At 37.5% G+C, this 23,812-nt stretch overlaps 1 protein-coding gene across 1 annotated transcript; it reads right to left on the bottom strand.

Moving 5' to 3' along the window:
- Positions 1 to 971: 971 nt before the first annotated feature.
- On the bottom strand, positions 972 to 22,513 carry LOC109217598 (chaperone protein ClpB4, mitochondrial-like). The gene is made up of 10 exons (XM_019381856.1): positions 22,079 to 22,513; positions 20,084 to 20,302; positions 19,773 to 20,010; positions 11,885 to 12,080; positions 6,055 to 6,109; positions 4,999 to 5,149; positions 3,998 to 4,306; positions 3,430 to 3,695; positions 2,408 to 3,337; positions 972 to 1,620 (listed from the first exon to the last, which is right to left on the bottom strand). The coding sequence occupies exons 1-10, from the start codon at positions 22,325 to 22,327 to the stop codon at positions 1,309 to 1,311; spliced, it is 2,925 nt and encodes a 974-aa protein (XP_019237401.1). The 5' UTR covers positions 22,328 to 22,513; the 3' UTR covers positions 972 to 1,308.
- Between the last annotated feature and the right edge of the window lie 1,299 nt (positions 22,514 to 23,812).

Below are 23,812 nucleotides of genomic sequence, written 5' to 3'. Positions count from 1 at the left end.
ACTGCTAATGATAGAGTGTGTACTGATATTTATATGGAAGTAGATCAAGGTTTGCATGGCAATCACGCGTTGATTATTAGAATCTGATTATGTAATTTATGGTGCTCAGCAGCAATAAATGTGATATTCAGTAAATTAGATCAAGTGACAACTAATATTATTTTAGTTTAATAATTGAATTTAATAAATGAGAAAGAAAAAAAAACATAAGGTATATTGTACTAGTTATATTAAAAAAGGTTAACAAATATTTACTATACAGTTATTTTTTCTTATTGTATAAAAAAGGATAATAAAAAATAGTGAAAACGGTAAATGAAATTAGATTATGAAGAGAAAAAGAATAAAAAAAAAAGAAGTTAAATGAAATTAGAAAAGGAAAAAATGAAAAAAAATAAGAAGAAAACGAGAAAAAAGAAAAGGAGAAAAGAGCATAGAAATAAAAAAAGAATTGGAGAATAAAGAAAAAAATTCTCACAAAAACTATTATGGGTAGGAAATGTAATTAGTTTACAGGTAGAAAAACAAATGGGCAGACAAGGGTAAATAGTTTTGTTTTTGTGGGTAACTGTATCAAAACCCCCTTCTTCAAGAGAAAATCTCACTTTATACCCATTATATTGCTCTCTTAATAGATTTGATAATTGTTTGTTCTCTTTCGTCCTTGAACATTCAAGATTAATTTTCTTCTTGTTATAACGAGCCCCATATCAGGCACTATTTTGGTTGAAGGCTTGAATGCAGCATATTGTCCTTTCCTAAGAACATATTTATTCATTAGTATATGATTTAATTCCATTTTAGAATTGAATTACATGTTATACATGAATTAAATTATTCATAATTGTTAATTCGTTACAGAACATCTCGGAATTAGTAAAAAAACGTCAAACATGCCGGAAAGTTAAAAGAGAAAAGGGGTCCTAGTCTGGATTCTCCAAGAGGAAAATAAAAGCTAGAGAAGAATTAAATAAAGTTATAAACCAAATATATCCTGACCATTGAACTATATCAGAGCACGTATCAACATATAAATGCCCTATTGCCCCCTTATTATCTTCCCTTAAAAACCAAGGATTGTAAACATATTGTGCGTGATTCTCTTCAAATTTTTCGTTTCAAAAAGAAGCGCACAAAATTCTCGCTTTATGTCGCGTGCATGGTTTAAGTTATGCTTTTAATTGCCATCACCGTCAGCTGAACAGAAACACGACAACTACACTATTTCATTTATTGATGTTAAATTTTACAAACTAGATCCACACCTAGGCATCTACATCGTATATGTACACCTTGTGAGACGAAATGTCAATCGTTGGCAACCATGGCATCCATGTTGGGACCATTTTTAATTCTTCGTATCAACAGTCTCTTCTCGGGAGGAAGGTCCTTCCCCTGAGGAGAAGCATCAGCATCAACGATAACCATGTCTTCCTCCGTAAAATCTCCTCTTAAAACACCCATTGCTACTTCGTTCTCAACCATCTGCTGAATCACTCTTTTAACGGGTCGAGCTCCATAGTTAGGGTCGAAACCCATATTCGCCAGTAGACTGATAGCTTCCTGCGTGTAATGAAGATCAATTTTCTTCTGTTTGAGTCTGTCTTTCACCCTTCTCATCTGCAAAGAGAAAAGAGAACTTGTCGTCAGGTTCTAAGAAACTCCAATATCAGCAGTACAACTTCAGAGGGAGACATTCGCTTTCTCACTATAGAAAAATGAAATAGATAATCAGCCGCATGTATAGCACTCAGTAGTTCCACCTCGAATTATCTCATGAAACAGAAGAAAAATCTCTTCAAACAGAGAAGATGGACGAAATAAAGATAAAAGAGAGCAACTAATATAGTATGATAATAGAAAAACACAAAGTTTTGTTTTACAAATATTTTCAGTTAAAGATATTGTCAGTTAGCCTCAGTAACTTTCTTTCCCACGAACCTCTCCAAGGTTATACTATGGCTGCAGATGCGATGATAAGGTTAAAATAAAGAAATAGCCAAACACTTTCCCCAAATAAAGAACCAGAAAGAACAGATATCAAATTATGTTTCATCTTGGAGAAAGCTACAGGATGCGCTGCAGTTCTCAAGCTTGACATACTCAATCATGCACTCATCAGAAAGCAGCAAGGAGAAAAAACTAGGACGACGACCACCAAGTGAATGAGATGTACTTATGTGTAATGTTGAGATCTAATGCACACTAAAACATTTTTTGCTCTCACACTGAAAAACCGAAATTAACAGAGATAACGCACAACAGTGAACTGCTGTAGTGCTTATAAAGCTCTTAAAGTCAAAGTAATCAAAAAGCAGGTGACACCGCAGCAAACAGAAAACAACACAGAAGAAAAACGTATGAAGTCGGGAGAATCAGAATTCAACAGATTACAGATCTGCTTTACCTGGAGCTCAACAATTCTGCTAACTTGCTTAAGGTCCAGAGGTTGGAAAACAATGTATTCATCAATCCGATTCATGAACTCAGGCCGGAAAGTCTGTCTTGCCAATTCAATAACCTGCTTTTTCATCGCATCATAAACTGCCTCCTGGCTATCTCGAGTGTTTTGCAGTGTCTCAAGAATGTAATGTGACCCGATGTTTGATGTCATTATTACAACAGTGTTTGTGAAACTAACAGTCCTCCCTTGAGAATCAGTTATTCTTCCATCGTCCAACAACTGTAAGAGAATGTTAAAAACATCATGATGCGCTTTCTCTATTTCATCAAAAAGGACCACAGAGTAAGGCCTCCGACGGACCACTTCAGTTAGTTGCCCACCCTCTTCATATCCAACATAACCTGGTGGTGCACCAACCAACCGTGAAACAGCATGTTTTTCCATGTATTCACTCATGTCAATACGCACCAGAGCGTTTTCAGTATTGAAAAGGTACGCAGCAAGAGCCTTTCCAAGTTCAGTTTTGCCAACTCCAGTGGGACCCATGAACATGAAGCTTGCAATGGGCCGATTTGGATCGGACAGGCCTGCCCGAGATCGCCTGATTGCATCAGCCACAGATTTTACTGCCATATCCTGACCAACAACTCTTTTGTGAAGTTCATTCTCTAAAAAGACAAGCTTGTCCCTCTCAGACTGCTGAAGGTTTGATAGTGGTATACCCGTCCACTTGCTAACAATTTCAGTAATATCAAGATCTGTTACTTCTTCACGAAGCAACGAACTCCCAGACTTCCGGTAGTCAGCCAGGTTTTTCTCTGCTTCTCCTAGCTGCCGTTGAAGGGAGGTTAGGGTGCCATACTTGAGTTCAGCAGCACGATTCAAGTCATACTCACGTTCAGCAGCTTCCATTTCTATGTTCACCCTGTCAATCTACGCAACGAAAAAAATTGAACAGTAATCATGAGAAAACAAAGAAAAACTGCAATTTTGATTTGACCTCATCAATGAGAGATGCAATTTACCTCCTCCTTTATAGAACGTATACGTGTCATCAGATCTTTCTCGCGTTCCCACTGTTCATTTAACTCTTTTTGCTTTGCCTTAAGGGACTTCAAATCACTTTCTAGCTTGTCAAGTCTTTCTTTAGATGCTTTATCCGTGTCATTTTTCAGGGAGAGTTTCTCCATTTCCAACTTTAGCACTGCCCTATCTATCTCATCCAATTCAGTTGGCTTTGAAGTAATTTCCATTTTTAGTTTTGCAGCAGCTTCATCAACAAGATCAATGGCTGAAAAGCAAGAACTGAGTATAAGTGAAAAGCCCCAAGTAACGTATGTCAGATCACACACAGCTAAAAACATTTAGAAGAAGCTTGAAATCTGGATCAATTGATCCATTCGATGCAATAAAACATCTAAAGAAGCCATAAAAATAAGCTACTTGTACCCCTGTAACTTTCTTATTATGTAAAAGTAACACTAGGCTGCTGTATTAATTTGAAGATATCATGAAAAATGTTCACAAGAATTTTATAGGAATGAAAAGCAAGTATTTCAGACAACTTGCAGTTCTAAGGATAAGTCAGCCTACCCTTGTCCGGCAAAAATCGCTCGGTGATATACCGATCTGCAAGAACTGCAGCTGATACAAGAGCGCTGTCTGATATTTTAACACCATGATGCAGCTCATATCGTTCACGCAATCCACGGAGGATGGAAATTGCATCTTCCACAGATGGTTGGCCACAATATACTTGTTGAAATCTGCGCTCCAGAGCAGGGTCCTTCTCAATGTACTTCCTATATTCATTCAAAGTGGTTGCTCCGATGCATCTAAGTTCACCCCGACCAAGCATGGGTTTCAACAAATTCCCTGCATCCATGGCCCCACTAGTAGCTCCTACACACAAAGCATAAGCAAACACAATGATTAGGAAGGCATAAACAAACAAAATTTTTAGAATATAACATATTAACATAATTTAACCAAGTACATTCGCTGAATTAGTTACTAGTATAAGCCAGCTACAAACAGAAACTATATCTTGGGTGTAAAGGTACCTTCTCCTTTACCCGGTTGCATACATAAAGGACATCATCAGTAATGTTTTATCAGCTTTATGGAACAGAAAAATAGACCTATTCCAATCATTTCCGAGGTCCAGGCTCAAATTAACAGAAAAGTAAATTTTGGTTCAAGCATTTCCCAGCTCCAGGCTCAAATTTAAAACTGGATCACCTAAAACACAATCACGAAGCAATAGTGCTTTTTAACCTCACTAGAATGAAGAACTAGTGTTTCCCAGTGACATCAAATGAGTTAAACCATGAACTTTGGATTGTTTAAGATTGAATTAAGCAAGGAGAAAAATCATCCAACAAAAAGAGCAGTCACTACTTGCTGTCCACAATCCATGAGATTTGAAAGCAGAGAAGCAGTTTGAGTCGGCACTTCTCTTTAATATCGAACTCAAAAAATAATAGAGATTTGATCTTAGAGAGAAAGACTATAGTTGGCAAATTTTCTAACCAGTCGGTAGAAATAAACTTCTTCCTTCATGAAGAAATGGATATTAAAAATAAGTACCAGACCTGCACCAACTACAGTGTGTATCTCATCAATAAACAATATTATCTGCCCATTGGATGAAGAGACTTCCTTTAAAACAGCTTTCAGCCTTTCCTCAAAATCTCCACGGTACTTTGCTCCAGCAAGCAAGGCACCCATATCGAGAGATATCAACTAAATAAAATGAAAAGAAAAAGGAAATCAACTTACAGTATTAGCACTTAAAAGTCGAAATTAACAAATCCTAATAGACAATCAAGGTTCAAGCTACAGAAATTTCAGAAACTTATGTCCAACTACTTTACTTTAGGAGGCATCGTAATTTAGTTCCCCTCTTTTTTAGAAAATGAGGTGGTTCGTTTCCTTTTCTCCTACCCCTTTGCTGAGTGAGGGGTTGGGTTCAGAAAAGAGAGCTTTTTTAGAGAATGAGGTGGTTCGTTTCCTTTTCTCCTACCCCTTTGCTGAGTGAGGGGTTGGGTTCAGAAAAGAGAGCTTTTTTAGAGAATGAGGTGGTTCGTTTCCTTTTCTCCCACCCCTTTGCAGAGTGAGGTGTCGGGGGGTTCAGAAAAGAGAAAAATAGCTCATCGAACTAGCTTAGATGATCAAAATTTAGTTTGACATTTGAGTGCAGTGTTATGCATATCTCACTTAGTATCAAACTCGACTGAAATTGCTCCCAGAAATGATTAAAACAATATGTTACTTAGCCACGGTCGTTCATTTGAGTAAAGACTGCATCAACTGTCTTTAGCAGACTCATATCATGAAAAGAAAATAATGATCCAATAATACTGGCATCATACAATGAATCACCACAACACAAGAAACAGTACTATTTGCAGTAAGCAACAAGTTACGGCTCATAATTCTCAAGAGAAAGGCAGCAGGTTTTCAACCATTGATTTATTTCTTCAAGACATGCCTTTCCCAGATACTATCTTTTTCAAATTGAAGAGAGAGCAATCTAATGCAGACTACGCAAAGGCCATCTTCCAAGCTCTTGCACATGCACAATCACTTGACCTTTTCATAATAAAATAAACTCAATCAAATTAAGACCAAGGAAGAAAAGTTATAACCTTCCGATTCATCAAAGGTTCAGGAACATCACCACGGACTATCCTTTGAGCTAACCTGCATGTATGAGCAGCAGAAAGCATAATCATTCTGAGGTTAAGTGTCATATAGAAATTTGGCTGATACCATCTTTCACCTCTCTTTTTCCTGATTTCTTTCAAAGACTAAAGACCATGTTAGAATACCAAAAGAATCAAAGTAATTATAGGTTAATATTGCCTAATTGTATCTGAATAGGAGAATACGTAAAATATTTTATATGATATTTTGGAGTATTCTTCACTTAACTACAAGAGAAAAATCACTATTCATATCATTAGCATAATATAATTACTGAGCTTATATCACTAGAATAAGAATCCTTTATAAGAAACACTCTCGTTGTGTCAGTAATCAAATAAATAAGCACTCTCTTCTTTTCTCATGATACCAAAACCTCTATTCTCTTAGTAGAGACTCAATAACTTCTGTCTAACAGTTCTTCGGTTGCTGCTCCACCCTCTCTGGAGGCTATTCTAGTCATAGTGTGCATCATTCCAGCCATTGCTCTAGCAGCAGATTTTCCAGTGAGGTCTGGATGACAATCATCTATGTTTTTAGATAAACAAACTCAAGTTGATTTTTCATCTTCGAGTTTGAGAGGGCACTTTAGGGTATTAAGAGAATCGACTTGATTATAGGTTAGAATTGTCTAAATTCACCATATCTGAATAGGAGAATGTTGAAGCATATTCTATGTGATATTTGAGAATATTCTTAATCTAAAAGTAGGATAGATATTATCACTTCCATTATTGTTGGCGGAAAAATATTTTCTACCTTCTTTTACAAGACAAGACTCCTAGGTCCAATAAGAAGTATTCTCCTATAATCCAACCACAGTGGGAAATTCTCTTCACTGATGTTAGACGCATGGTTAAACTTGACCTAGCTTCGTTTACCATGCATTAGGCAAACTGGAAACCAGCTCCACAAGTAAATTTATCTCAGGTTATTGAGTGCGCATAGTGATTATACATATACAATACTTCACTGTGTGGCTAAACGCCCAGTGATAATAATTCAATGCAAAAGCAGGAAACTGTTACGATACTATTCACAAAAGGAAAAACCAAGTCACGAGAAAGCTGCTAGCTAAGGTGTAATCCTCCCATAGGATCCAGGGTCCAAATGCCCGCTTCTATCAAGGGTGTGTTTGGTATGAAGGAATCCAATTTTCCCATGTTTGATTGGCTTAAATGTTTTGGAAAACATTTTCCTCATGAACTCATTTTCCTCCGATTGGAGGAAAATATTTTCCCTGTCAAAAGAAGGGAAACATTTTCCAAAACTCTTTTTCAACCTTCTCCACCATATTCCCTATCCACACCAACCCTCCCCCAACCCCATCCAACCCACCCCCAAACCACCCCTACCACACCACACCCCCACCCCCACCCCCACCCACCCCAACCTCGCCCACCGCCCATCCTAAATAGAAATATTATTAAGAGTACTTTCTTTTGGTATTGTAAATAGAATACTTTTTCTTTATTTCAACAAAATGAGTATCTTTTCATGATGTAGAAAAAATATTTTCTTTCATTTCAACAAATCAAGTACTCCCTCCGTTTCAAATTAGATGAGGTACTTTTCTTTTTAGTCTGTTCCAAAATAAATGACACATTTTTAAATTTAAAAATAATTCAACTTTAAACTCTTCATTTTACCCATTTTACCCTTAATGAGAAGCTTTTATAACCACACAAATGTCATGGCCCCACAAACTTTTACCCCTTAAGCTTTTAAGACCACAAGTTTTAAAAGTCTTCTTTTTTCTTAAACTCTGTATCGAGTCAAACTACCTCATCTAAATTGAAACGGATGGAGTACTTTTTTCATGATGTCGAAAATGTATTTTCTTTCATTTCAACAAAACAAGCATTTTCTTTTCATGATGCAGAAAAATTTTCTTTCATTTCAACAAATTAAGTGTTTTCTTTTTCAGAAAGAGAAAAAGTAATTCTTTTCAACAAAATGAGTACTTTCTTTTCATGATATAGAAAAATATTTTCTTTCTTTTCAATAAAACGGGTACTTTCTTTTCATAATGTAGAAAAAGTATTTTCTTTCATTTCAACAAACTAAATATTTTATTTTCTTGATGTATAAAAAATATTTTCTTTCATTTTAACAAAACAAGTACTTTCTTTTCATGACATAGAAAAAGTATTTTATTTTCCTGATGTAGAAAAAATATTTTCTTTATTTCAACGTAGTTCTTGTGTGAAAAAGCAAAGTACCACATTAGTTCCTTTGAATTTGTGTGAATTTTGAAAAGAATATTTAAATTTTTGAAGAAATAGAGCCTCGGAGAGGGAAGAGAGGGGGAAGGGAGCGACGCGGAGAGGGGGGTGTATAGGAAACATGAGGATTTGGGAAGGTGCGTTGAGAAGAGTAGCATAAAAAACTATTTTTCTAAAAATATTTTATATTATCTAATCAAACACTAGAAAATATTTTCCGGAAAAAAAATCACTCTACAACCAAACAAGGAAAAACAAGTGATAAAACCACTCATTTTCCATGAAAACATTTTCCTTCGTACCAAACACACCCTAAATCTCTTGTCCTTTTGGATGTTAATCTTCTGACCTTTATGTTGACATGACCTCTCTATAATATTTCTCCACATGCTCAAAAATATAAATAGAAGGATCAGAAAATAAAAGAAAAGTTTCGTCTTTGTCAAGAAATGAAACAAGAATATACTGAAGCCTGCATCGGGCTGCTGGGGGTCACATGAAGCTGCTCCCTGCCTCACTTTACTAAGAACTCCATGGTTTTTCATCCATCCAACATGTGCGGCTAAAGCCTGCATCGGGCTGCTGGGCGTCACATGAAGCTGCTCCCTGCCTCACTTTACTAAGAACTCCATGGTTCTTCATCCATCCAACATGCGCGGCAGGGAGCCCTACTTATGACACCTGGAGGCTGAAATTTATTCTTCTTCCCTTGCTGAAAAAGACAGCCCTTCTTTTCGTACTGTTGTTACCTTCTTCTCCTTGCAGGATGGTGGGAAGAGAAATATCTTATATCAAAGAAAAGGAAGAACAATATCTTGTTCGTCTTCTTCTTAACATGTTAAGAGCATCTTTGCCTTAATTATAAGGTTGATTTTTAAAATTTAGATAACTATATCAATCATGCTAATCTATACCTCAAATCCAACCTAGTTGGGATCATTATATGAATCCTCTATCTATTTCACTCTCTTTTAAGATAACTTGAGGGTGTTTGTTAAAACTAGAGGGTCTCTATATCTCACATTTGATATACAAATCTCTAAACAAATTAAAAGCTCCTGGCAAACACAAAACCTAATGTAAGAGCAATAGCGACTAGGCTTCAACTCTAACTAATTACTATTGCATGCTTTTGATAGTTTGCTTTCATTGTGCTATGTTCATAATGAATCCACGCAGATTCTGAGAGATTTTAGGTGTTTCTAGATGACTTCTCTTCATGTAATTTTAGATCTACATCATACCTTTTCAACAGCTTCAGTCATCATAGTCTCACCAATAAACCAATGCACTTGGAAGGCCTACGAAAGACATGATGGAAATGTGGCCATCTCTCAATTTACTATCAATGTGTGCTACTTGCACCTTCACATGGACACAGCCATTTTGGTGTGTATACATCCATCTGACACCACATATTTACGATGCTCATCTTGTCAATGTAGTGACTTGGACGCAACCATTTTTGGGTTGTATAGTACATCCATCTGACACCACATATTTACGATGCTCATGCTCATTTTGTCGATATTGTGGGTCTTAAAAGTCCAGCGTTTACTCCTATATAACCCTGTTGATCTCACCAGTTTCCATAGACCTTATGTTCTACTTTAGTAGCTATCTCATTATTGCAAAGCATTTCCATGGGCTTCCTTCAATTCGGCCATCATATTATTGTGTTACATATTCATCTATCATGTCATTCTATTGAAAGATCGAGTCTAGATATCTGAATTTTTTGTCTAGACACTAGTATCCTATCTAACCTCACTTCAAATGCTAAACTTGCATTGCATATCTTCTGTTTAACTTCTACGGTTCTACCTATTGTAAAATCCTTATTCTCTAGTGTGCTTCTCTACAATTCAACTTTTGATCGGCCCCTAACTAATTTTGTCAAGTAACAATTGACTCTCTCGGGTGCGATTGTTACTTTCTTGCCCTGCCCCTCGTCAAACAACAAAATATCATCGACAAATAGCATATCCCATAAATTTCATCCTATTTGCTACTGAATAACTCATTCCATAGCCAGGGTAAGCAACTATAGGGAAGATCCCTATTATGGACTCGCGGTTAGAAGAAACTCCTCTATATCTCTGCACACCGGTCCCTCACTTGTGACCACTCCTTCATATATATCCTTTATGGTACTTGTATATTTTGAGTAAAAATTTCTTTGTTCTCAAGCACCCACTAAACGACATTTTTTCCCAACTTATCATATGCTTTCTCTAGGTCTAAGCAAAAATATACCTCTATTGCAGATACACTCAAATAAGCCATTATCCAATATCAATTTAGAATTATTCAATTCCTGTGCAGAAACACATTCGTCCGGCAGTTAAACCAAACTAATTTTTCCGATATGTAAGATAAGTAAGTTACAACTAGCACAACCGGTCTACTAAAAAGTAAGTATTGATTAACTTTTTAAATATCCAAACAACAAAGGCTCTAAATCTCATAACGTACTGGTAACAAGTAATAACTAAAAAGCCTCCTTTGCTGGAAAAAGATCATTACAAGAGACAGAACTGATTGACTTTTATCAGTTAATCTGTCAAAAACACATCCCCATTTCACGAAGGCTGGAAACATAACATATTGCATAAAGTAGATGACGTGCAAAATGCCACCAATTGCATAGGACTCTTAAGCACAAGCAAATATTACAGCTAACACTACCTTGGACCTATGTAAAAAGTTAAAACGAGGTCACACAGAGGCTCTACAAGCTGCCACAATTTTGGCGTTCTATTAATTATTAATTAGAAATTTGATCATTCAAATATATTAATTATCAATTTTATTGGCGTAGGGGCAAGGTAGTTTCAAATCATAGGGAAGTTAACACAAATTCAGTGATTCACTAACGACAGCATTATTTTGATATATATTTTCAAGAAATGTTGAATGCATCCATCAGAACTCTTCACTAAACCTTGTCAACGATCCTGATTCTGCAACATATAGGCAGATCCCTTAGTTAGAAGTGCTATAACTAACATTTCATTACCACACCAATGCTCATTAAAAATAAACACAATGAACCATGGTAAACAAAAAAGATTATAATTGTTTCATTCCATCCTACAATTACTAATTTTCAACAACTCCACGTAACACACCCTGACCCATCTCATAATTCAAATAGTTAACAGGAATAACGTATTATCCAGAAACTATATGTATGAGCAATGATTTTTTCTTGTAAATCACACGTACAGTCTGCTAAATATCACAAACCTCTCTGAGCTGATAATCATGCTATTCCAAGCACATCTTTTCTAGAAACATAACTCTTTTAAAGTTCAATGTTTGGTTTGCCAGGCAGCATTATTCAACAAAAAATAATTAAAACAGCATATCCAACCAAAAGACTATCATTGTAGACAAGTAATAATAAAAAATGTCCTCCACAGATCCGCTATTCCATTACTGTTTTTGGATTGTTTTCGACTGAACCAGGATCCAGACAAATAAATATAAGGGAAAACATGGTCATACATCACCCCGTGAGACCACAAAAGGCTAGAGATCATACCCTTCGGCAATTGCAGTTTTCCCCACTCCAGGCTCACCAATAATAACAGGATTATTCTTTGTCCTCCGACATAATATTTGGATGCAGCGCCGTATTTCATCATCTCTTCCTATCACTGGGTCAAGTTTGCCACGTCTGGCAAGTTCAGTTAAGTCATTTCCATATTTCTCAAGTGCCTCATACTTTCCCTCCGGGTCTAAAAAGAATCAGAATGCTATGTATTAATAGCAGCAAGAAAAAATGAGTGACACCTCAAAAAGCACTTTCAGCAGCAATTTCAGTATTTAGTAGCAGACATAACAAGGCAAAGGCACAAAGACCATTACATGTTTCATTATGTTATTAAGGTTTCACCTTACATACAACTTTTTTCCGAGCCAATCAGATAACATTATGTTCATCCTCTACTTTTGGAGAGAACAGAATTCAGAAACTGACTATCAGGCATTGTCAAGGCTGCTCAGTTTTGTTGGACTTGGTAGGAAACCATAATCTACCATAGTGAACAGCTGTATGATGGCAAAAATAAGAGCAACAGCAACTCTTTCCAATTTAATGAACATAACTTAAATATATTGTCACGATTAAGGCAACGAAACTTGTTGAGGTCGATAGACTTGGATTTGTCAAGATCGTCCAGTCATTTGCTTTATTGGGTTAACTCAGTTGCTATGAATGAGTCACATTAGGAGAATTACTTCACCATATTCTGTAATTTACCAAGATTGTAACTAGTTTAAGTTCTTAATCAAACTTGAGGATATAATCAAGTTTTTCCATCATTTTTCAGTCTCTTATTTCTAGTCTTCGTGACATTAAAGCCAGGGAAGAAACTACTTACTGAAAAGCTAGAGTCACAAAAAATTATAGAGGCTGACAGAATGAGTCATAGTCACTCACTGTAACACTCAATTCTCTTTGCATCGACTTCTAGACCTCACTGCCACTCAAGGAAGACTCATAGAGCCCCAACAACCCATCCACCCTAGAATCCTGTATCTAGAAGCATTGTTATTGATGGCCAATGCACAAATCAATCTTTTCTATGGCATAACCTTAGTGGACTTACGATCATCACCTGCCCAATCTGAGTGTGTGAAGGCTTGAAGAGTGAGTGTAAGAGACCTAGGAATGTGAAAACACGTGTTGGGTATGCTTCAAATAGCAGACTATGCGCTTGACTGCTGCCCACTGATTCATAGTAGGATTGTGCATGAATTGACAAGCTTTATTCACTACAAAAGCTAAGTCCGGCCGAGTGAGAGTGACATACTGTAAGGCACCCACAATATGACAGTATAAGGTAGGATCATGTGAGTAATTAAAGGTTTGCAGTGCTACATACGTGCTCTTCCAAGAATAGTCTTAATGTATTCAGCTTGGGACATAGAGATGCCATGGTGACTACGTGAAACCTGAACACTAACAAAGAAACTGAGAGGACCAAGATTACGTATGGAAAAGACATCTCCAAGTTTGAGGATAATGGATTCTAAAAAGGAGGTACCACTGCCAGTGACTATGATATCATTAACGTATACTAAGAGGTAGGCGACAACACCATTTGAGTTGTAGACAAACAGGGAGGTGTCTGATCTAGAGGTGATGAAGCCTACGCTGAACAAGAACTTATGGAGACGCATATACCATGCCTTGGGAGCCTATTTGAGCCCGTAAAGTGACTTCTTAAGCTGACAAACATGATGAGGAAAAAGAGGATGAATGAAACCTGAAGTCTGGCTCATGAACACATATTCTTGAAGCTCACTATGTAAAAATGCATTTTGCACATAAAATTATTGGAGAGACCACCCATGTGAAGCTGCTAAAAATAGAACAATGCAAATGGTTGCAGCGTTAACAACTGTACTGAAAGTCTTAGAGTAGTCCTGGCCTTCAAGTTGATGAAAACCTTTAGCCACAAGACGAGCTTTGTATCTCTTAATTGCCCCAATAGAAATTTTTTCAAATGAGAAACACCCATTTGCATCCTAAAACATTCATTGAAGGATTATGAGGAACCAAAGACCAGGTATTATTTCGTAGCAAAGCATTCATTTCAGATTCCATGGCCTCCCGCCATTCTTTGTACTTATTTGCTTCAGTGAAGCATGTGGCCTCCATAGTAGGAGGAGAGGAAGGTGACACTGTGAGATGGGAAGAGGGTGGCATATGCCGAAGATTCAATGATGAGTACGTTGAACAAGTGTATTGTTTTTGTGGAACGACGAGAATATTGTTTGAGTGGAGCTTGAGGTTCTGCTACGAAAGGTGAACCTGGAGATGTGCTTGAAAGATGGATTACCTGGCAAATTGTTAGGCTATTGAGATGAAGCATTGGGAGGTGAACTAGAACTGTTTTTCGGAGGAGGAGGACAATATGGACTAGGATTAGGGTCCAGAGGAGGAACAGTTCGTAGAACGGGAGTGGAGTAGGAGTAGGGCTAGGTTGTGAAGAAGTAGGAACAGGAGGGAAAGCTATTGGTCTTGAGAGCTGCAGTGTAGTAGATGTTGGCGAAAGAGCTGCAGGAGAGGAAGCCCATGGTGAAGTAGAATGACTTTGGTTTGGTGGAGGACCAAGAATTGAGGGCACAGCTAAAGGAAAATTGATCTCGTCAAAGCGAACATGACGAGCAATATAGATTTTCCTAGTAGAACGATCAAGAAAACAATACCCTAAGTGAGCTGGGCTATAACCAAGAAAGACACAAGATTTGCTGCAATAATCAAACTTGTGCTTGTTGTAAGGACGTAAGTAAGGATAGCAGAGGCAGCCAAAGGCTTTAAAAAATCCATAGTCAGGTTTAGAATGGTGAAGCAACTCATGAGGTGAGATTCCTCGAGTAGTTGCTGATGGCAGACGATTGATAAGGAAACTGCAGATTCGAATGCGTACTGCCAAAAACGAGGAGGCATAGAACATTGACTAAGGCCAGTTTCGACGATGTGTCGATGTTTTTTTTGAACTTTCCCTTGTTGTTCATGAATATGAGGACAAGAAATATTGTGAGCAATCCCAAGTTTGGCAACAACAGGATTAACTAATCTGAATTCCCCACCCCAGTCAGATTGCTTTAATGAATATATTAAATTTTCTTTCCACAAGAGTTCTAAACTGATTAATGTGGTTAATACATCAGTTTTACGGTAGAGAGCATATCCTTAGGTATAACTAGAATAATCATCTACAGACCCAAGAAGTATATGTGTTCTTGAGAGAAAAGAAAAGGTGCAGGACCCCAAACATCAACATAAAGTAATTGAAGAATCGAAGTGCTTTTATTAATACTCAAAGGAAGAGAGAATTTTTGTGACTTGCCAAGTAGGCAAGCACAACAAATGTTATTCAAACTAGAACCATAACAAGGTAAATTGTAGGTCCTAAGAATCTGCCTAAGTACTCGTTGATGGGGGCGACCAAGATGAAGATGCCAGCATGAAGGTGATGTGTTGATTGATAGAGAAGCTGTTGGAGAGGCTGGAACTGGCTGGGAGATGGAAGAAGAAGACTTGACTGGAAGTGTGTATAAATCACCATCACTCTGCCCTGTAAGAAGAGGTGTCCTGGATTGTAGATCCTTGACAACAAAATGAAAGGGATGAAGTTCGAAGACATTATTGTGACGAGCAAAAGTTGAACTGAGAGTAAACGTTTGGTAATTGAAGGAACATGAAGGATATTCTTAAGATAGAGAGACCAAGAGGGTGATCAGAGAGAGGAGTTACCAGTGCGATGGATAGAAAGGTCATGTCTATTGCCAATTTGAACCTGATCTGAACCCCTATAATCTTCAACTTGATGAATATTTGTGAGATCCAGAGTGATATGGCGAGTGGCTCCAGTGTCCGCAAACCATTGCAAAGTTGAGGGTAAAGGAGCTTGGTGAGACAAATAAGCCATAAGGTTAATCAAGTGATTGTACCTCTGGAAGCAAGTTGATGCAAGATGGTTTAGAGAAATTCCTCGAGTATTTACAACCACCTCTACCCCTTCTTCCACACTAAGATCTGCCCCGTCCCCTATTTGAATTGAAACCATTATTGCGATCAGATTGTAGTACGTTGACTAAGGTTAGCTGTGGGTATTGTTGAAGAGCAGGTGGTGTTGGGGTGGTTAAGGAAAGCAAGGAGATAGAGGAACCATGTCTACATTCATGGTTAAGCAAGAGGCTGTGAAGTTATGAGAATGTGATTGGCTCAGGTCGTGCTGAGAAAGTAGTAACAATGTCCTTGAAATCATATCTCAGTCCCTTAAAGATGTACACATTTTGATCGGCAAGACGAAGGGGCCTTCCAGCAGCTGCCAATTCGTTGGAGATGAGTTTGGCCTTGTGCAAGTATTGAGTAACCGAAAGATCTTCTTGATTCAAGTTTAAAGTTGCAAATGAAGATTGAGGATTCGTGCATTTGAAGGTTCGGGCTGCCTCAAGTGCATCACAAATTGTTTTGGAGGTATTTAAACCAATTTTCATGGGCAACATTTCTTTGGAAAGTGATGAAATCAACAGGCTAAGAAGCAATTGGTCCTGTTGGATCCATTATGCATAGGTTGTATTTGGTATTTCTTTGCCTTCCACCGTAGTGTGTGATGGTGGGCAAGGATTAGTTACATCAATATAGCCATGGAGATTTTTTCCTCGAAGAAAAGGTAATAGTTGTGTCTTCCAAAAAAGAAAAATTTCGTAGAAGTTAATGTTATTGAAATGAAGTGATGAGCATGGTTAAGGGGAGCCTTGGCGCAATTAGTAAAGTTGCTGCCATGTGACCAAGAGGTCACGGGTTTGAGCTGTGGAAACATCCTCTTGCAGAAATGTAAGGTAAGGCTGCGTACAATAGACCCTTGTGGTGCAGCCCTTGCCCAGACCCCGCGCATAGCAGGAGCTTAGTGCACTGGGTTGCCCTTCGAAGTGATGAGCATGGTTAAGGGGTGCATGCGAGGAAGATGAAGAAGAAAGAGGGTTAATGAGTGTTGGTGATGGAGGAGAGGAGGAGGAAGGTATCGACATGGCTTCTGATACCATAAAAATTCACACACAACATTGGGATTGAATTTCTCTTCAGCGTATTAATTTGGGACAGCATAGATGAGAATATACCATAGGATAGAGACTGAGGAGATCTAATTACTTAAGTGTGAGAATGCACGGGAGAAAAATCTATTTTTACTAATAATGATATAATGAGCCTATATATAATACATATTCTACTCCAACTACGTATGGGACTAGGACATATTCTACTCCTACTACATATGGGACTAAAACATATTCTATTCCTATATATATGGGACTAGGACTATTTACACATAACTATCTAACACTCTCCCTCAAGCCGGTGCATACAAATCATATGTACCGGGCTTGTTACATATGTAACTAATACTTGGTGAAAATATCTGCAAGTTAATCATTCGACATACAATGCCACTATACTATCCCTGAGCAACAAAACCAGGTAGTTGCTGATAAATAGAAGGTGGCCGAAAGGTTGTCGGAATAATTTGAAAATAGTGAGACTAAGCCGAATTCCACACTACAAAATAGGTTCTAAAACACCACCAGAAAACAGAAACTTTTTTGGAAATTACTGTTCACACCCGGAAAAGTTCACTTTTCACGCTGGAAAAAATAAAAGTTGTCAGAATTTGATGTAACTTATATGGGTAGGCTCGGAATCACTGGACGAGTAAGTTATCCTGAAGAAGTTTTGTCAAAAAGTGGCCGGAATGGCTCATACGCGCCGGAAAGTTACAATAGCTCACTGGAACCCCAATTTTGGCGGCGCGCGAGTGACTTTACACCGGAGAGATTGACTGGGTTTTGTCGCCTGACTTTTCCGAACAAGATGGCAGTGTTGGTTTTTGCACAACACTTACCGATTAGGAAATAACATAAATCAATCTTGAATCGTCAACTAACTTTTCTGTTCAGTTGGGACTGGAATTTCTAGGGTTTGGTCGCACAATGGTTTCGGATCTGATGGTGGTACTGGTATATGCACAGTACCACTGTAGCAGTGATGAACAAGACGAAGTTGCCGGAAAATGGCGCGGCGATGAGATCTTTCTTCCCGGATGTCGCTGGAATGACGCACAACGATAATTTTCTCACTAAAGCTCTGATACCATGCGAGAATGCACGGGAGAAAAATCTGTTTTTATTAACAATGATACAATGAACCCTATATATGATACATATTCTACTCCTACTACATATGGGACTAGGACATATTCTACTCCTACGACATATGGAACTAGGACATATTCTATTCCTATTATATATGGGACTAGGACTATTTACACATAACTATCTAACAATAAGAACTTTAGAGTATAACTAGGTTTAGGTATCTGACTCCCTTTTCCTGTAGGAGTTTACTAGGACTCAAATTTGATCTAATACTTAGAGTATGTGCACTTAGCTATTTAAAGCCCACTGCTTAAGGGAATAATCAAGCTGAGTTCACTCTCAAACTCTCTTCTTTCTCACATATGTCCACCAAGACTTCGACATACAAGAAGAAATCACCAAGTGTCTTTTGCCTCCACTGGAATTTGAACCTAAAACTCATGATTCTCAACCCAATTCATGGAACACTAGTCCACACCCTTGGGTGCAGGAATTGGTTTTGTTCTGGTAAGTGTTGTTTGGACGTCACTACTTATATGGTAGAAGTATGTTCTGGTCAACTGAGGGCCAACCTTGTCAGAGAGTACATTCAGATTTATGGCCTTGACTAAAGTAACACATCCTGTACATCCACCCACCCAACTGTTTAACCTTTTAGCGCCAATGTTTTACTGTACACTGTATAAACAGGATATCTGAAATGCCTTCTTGCACGGAGAATTAGCCATGGAGGTGTACATGAAGCAACCACTCTAGCTTGTTGCTCAAGGGAATTCAAGCTTAGTATGCTGTTGACGGTCACTTATATGGTCTAAAACACTTACAGGGAGTACGGCTTGGAATTTCTCTAATTCAGTTCGTGGTCCAATATCATGGGAAGTGTCCAAAGTGAAGCTGATCGTTCAATTTCCTCTCATTATAATGGTCATGGTTTATGTATTTACTAGTGGACTATGTTGATGACATTTTAGTATAGAAGGCAATGACCAAATAGTTTCTTAACTCGAGCAACACTTGTTCAATCGCTGTCAGGCTCAGGATTTGAGAAAATTACAGGAGATTGAGGTAGCACAATCAAAGATAGGCATTGCTATCTCACAAAGCATGCTTTTGACAATTAGAGTAAACATACGTGTCACATTGTAAACATGTTCACACCCTAAGGATCGGGATTTCAAACTCATTCCTAGACAGGAAGAGCCGCCGGAAGATCTTGACAAATATCGGAGCTATACTAAATTATCTATTTTGACACAATTAGATATCTTATTTGCACTGAGCATGGTCAGTGATTTTGAAACTTCATGATGTAGTCACTAAGAGACAGTGATATGCATTGTCATATATATCAACGACATCCATACTCCCTTAATGCAATTTTGCTAACAGAACTCCTCATTCTACCTTTTGATATCAAAAGTCATTCTTCAAATTCAGGTTTAATCTAAGTTCATGTGAATGGAGTATTATACCAGCTACTTGGAATTAGCCTTTTTTGCCAAGTACTTTTTGAAATATTATCAGCTCTAAGCCTCTAACCACCTTACAAGACTTCCTTCCATCAATAAGCAAAATTTATTGTCCATGACAAACCAGAGAGACAATATCGCATGATCCACCCAATCAACCAAAGTAAGAATCATCTCATGCTGTGATAAAGTAAGATCCTTTCGCCAACTGGGATTTACCATTCAACCAGAACGAATGAAATCATAAGAGACATGGACACGAAACATGAAGCTATATACATATATACATACTTGGATCAGTTACTCTCTGACTTCCACGAACAGCATTGACAGCATCCTTCAAAGCCTTCTCCGTAAGCTGGAGATTCCTGAATAACTTTTTACCAAATCTAGTGTCTGACAAAAAAGATAACAACATATGCTCCACAGACACAAAGGAATCTCCCATTTCTTTCTTGTGCTTCTTCGCATTGTCTAGGAGAGAACTAAGATGTGACCCTAATATGGGGCCACTAGTATCACCTACTACCTGCAAGAAAAAATATCTGATTCTCTAGTCCAAGAACTCCTCACAATCCACAATCAGTCTCCATTTTTCATACCTTTGGCTGCTGAGATATAAATTGATCTGTTTCTTGCAGAACTGATGTGTTGTCCAACCCAGCCTTAGTGAATATTCTTCGAGCCAACCCATCCTTCTGCTCCAAAAGAGCTTTCATTAAGTGCTCAGTCTCAACTACTTGTTGCTTGCTAGTCCGTGCCGCCTCAACAGCACCAACAATACCCTCAAGAGCCATCTCGGTGTAGTCCATATTATTAATCTGTTAAATCTTCATACTAATTAACATAACAACAAATAATATGCCAAAACAATTTAAAATTACCCAAAATTAAAGATAAGTAATCATCAGGTCAAATCCAAGAGAATTGACAAATGGCGATATGGTATAGGTAAATATCTACAATCATGGTACTCCTCATTCTAGAGAAGGCCAGGGAGACCAATGGACCTTTATAAATAGCTGTTTTTATCTGCACAACCCCCTTAGTATTGTTTGATTACATCAAAACTTCTTGTTTAAGAAGATATAACACAGCTGAGGAAGGAGATGTCCTTTCAGTCACCCGTCCTTTCATTCACCCCATAAGTTCTTAGCATCAATAGTAGACACTAGAGTAGCTTTGATGGCAACACCAATAGCAGCCAAATGAAATGTGCAGCCAAACAAAAAAAGAAGTAAACTGCCAGCCTCAAGTGAAACAACTATCACAAAAGTCTAGTTTAGTGCATGTGTTTATACATAACTTTGATAAAGTGTACTCCACAAAGAGAAGCCCTCATGTAGGGTCGCACCCCAAGGGTGTGTGATGAAGGCAGCCTACCCTACCCCAAGGATGACCCACGAAATTGTCAAAGAATAGTAGAATAAAACCGCCTGTCCAACAATTAGAAAATGACAAAAATGATCACTTTTTTTGGGGGGTAGCCGGGTAGGTATAAAATAGACTCTTAAATACATGTATTTGGCTAAGCTATAAGAGGGTCCTTTAAGAGGGTCATACTAGCTTGTAAGCACATTTTGGCTTATCTATACGTTTGCTAAACCCTAAAAGTGCTCATACGAGAAGTGCGTGAAATCAGTCATAAGTTATAGCTAAATAAACATTTTTTGTTTGACCAAGCCTTTTACAATTTTATCCCTATGATCTTTTGTAATCTTCAATATATTCTTCTAACATAACTTTTAATTACCTCTATTTTTCGTCTTTTTATGTAATAAATACTTTAAAATTTATAGAATTTGTAAATAACTTTAAGGTTATTACAGTTATTTTAGCAAAAAAGTGCTTATCAATAGTTATTTTACCAAACATACTACTTGATTATTATCAGTTCCACTTCTCACTTAACACGTAACTGCCAATTTATAAAATCCACTTCAGCACCTACAAGTGTTTTCCACGGCTTGACACTTATCAGCTAAACAGGATCTATGTTTGCCACACATGAGCACTTTTAATCTTGTCAACTGTTTATCACAATTTGACTGTTAGATTTTGCGAAACTATGAAAGAAAAGGATTTAACTAGAACCACTAGGAAAGACCCATTAAATCCCAGAAACTGCATCAGACAATAGACCAAATATATCATAAACTGCAAAAATGCACCTCCAAATGCGACTTGGTATTCGTTAAATTAAACAACCAGAGTTTGTTAAAATAATTGACGACTACTAAAAATGCTCACTTTTTTGCAAACTTAAAGAACCAAAACTCCTCAGGAGTATATTTTAAGGGACTATTTTATTCTACCCCACATATAAGGGACCATTTTTGTTATTTTCTCGTCCAAAAACACACAATTTAAGCCTCCACTCTGCAAAGAAAGGCTGGAAATGCTGTTCCTTAACGTTGAGAAAATAGTTCTCTAACTGACAATATCTAAATAGAGATCACTTCACTTCGCAGCAAAAGCTAAATAAAAGAACCAAAAGCATTCATTCAAGTTTAATCTAAACGTCAATTAAAGTTAATTCTATCAGCACTTCCAATTGAACAGACAGAAGAATGCAATTAGGAAGAAGAAAGTCGTGCCTGTCCGGAGCTAGCAGCAGTAGTAGAGTAAGAGTGCACGAAACCTTTGGACAACACGTTATAATTCGGCCAAACGGCAGCAGTTGTTTCTGCAACAAAAAATCCACTATTGGGAGGTGGACAGCTGCCGGCGCCGAGTAAAGTATTCTGATAGACACGAGAAACTGCAGGACGAAACCGAGAGAGTAGGCGGGAACGAGACGCCGCAATGGCCGTGAGAGCTGAGCTAGAGCTTCTACGTGTTGCCATAGGTTTCAAATTCGCGTCTTTGTCTGGCTGATGATTGTGCAAAATGTGACCCTGAGACTAACTGTAACCTTGGGGAAGGGGCAAAATCAAACTGAAAGTGGAAGAGTGTGGAACACTCGAGAGTTATTTTCCTTGTGAGAAAAAGCTCAAAATAATCCTATTCTTTTCTGGTTGAGCACATATAATAGTCTACATTCTTCGAGAAAGTGAAGTACTATACATTTTAACACTATGTTTGGATCATCGTTACTCATCGTTAATGTATTGTATTGTATGTTTTATGGAAACAATGTTTGAATACATTATATGTTTACTATTATTAAATAACATTAAATAATAAAATAGAATTATAGAGTAAAAAATAGGGCATAATTGGAAAAGAAAATAGGAAACGATCCCACCACACCAAATCGGTTGTTTCATAAAATGGGACTTTTGGTTGTTTCGGACAATGGATTTAACAATACGATACAACCAATTTTAAATAAATAATCAAAACAAATAATGTTTTAGGATAACAATACAATACAATACAATGGGTACACCCATCCAAACAACCTGTAAGTCCCAAACCTAACCACCGTGAGACCTTTGACGGAACAAAAATTCCCACGTGCGCCTTATATGTTCCCCTCAAAACTCGAACTCATGTTGTTGCAATATCGTTTGGGCTTCTCCTTAAAATGATCAGACTTCAAATCAGCATAATCATAATTTGGAAGTACAAGAATTGGCTCCAGTTTATGGTTAGCTTTTCTTTACTGTTGTCGGACCCCTCCCACAAAAAAATGTAGTACAAGAAGCATGTTTCTGAATAAGTAAAGACAACCCTTTGTTAGAAAGACACCTTTACAACTTTGTTATTGTTTTTCTTTTTTAAAAGTATGACTTGATCCACATCCAAAACTCGTGACGTTCTCGGATATGTACTATTGTTAATGTCTTATTCTATATTATTTTTGTTAATCTTATTGTTGCGGCCAAACGCACACGTAAGTATACGCGGTCGTCAAGTAATAAAGTGACTAAAAGTCGGATGTCGATCCCACAAGGACTTGTGATTAACTATTAACTAAATTAGACTATCCTAATTATCTAAACAAGAATTAAACCTAGAAATATTTAATTCTAAACTAATTAAAATAAACAAAAACAAATAATGAACTTTGGACAGAGAAAGAGCAGATTTTTATGATATCAATGTAATGAAAACGATCTAGGGTTATGGGCTATCTAACATTCCTATTGTATTCTTCAAATGAATTGACTAACTAATTTATCGAGTTTATTGGTTGACAGGGTTAATATTGCTCATAAGAATCTGTCGAGTTCTTACTCGCCTATTCAAGCTAACCTAACTCCTATATGTCTATGGAATTAGAATCAACAAGAACGCATTTATAATTCCTGTAAATCAACCAAGCAAGGCAATTAGGTATATGTCTATCCTAATTGCAAATCTGTTCCCCGATGCCCAGTTTCAAG

The sequence above is a fragment of the Nicotiana attenuata genome, unplaced genomic scaffold (genome assembly GCF_001879085.1).
Source record: "Nicotiana attenuata strain UT unplaced genomic scaffold, NIATTr2, whole genome shotgun sequence".
In the NCBI taxonomy this organism is placed as follows: Eukaryota; Viridiplantae; Streptophyta; class Magnoliopsida; order Solanales; family Solanaceae; genus Nicotiana; species Nicotiana attenuata.
The sequence above is the reverse complement of the archived record's forward strand: the minus strand, read 5'-3'. Positions and strand labels throughout refer to the sequence as shown.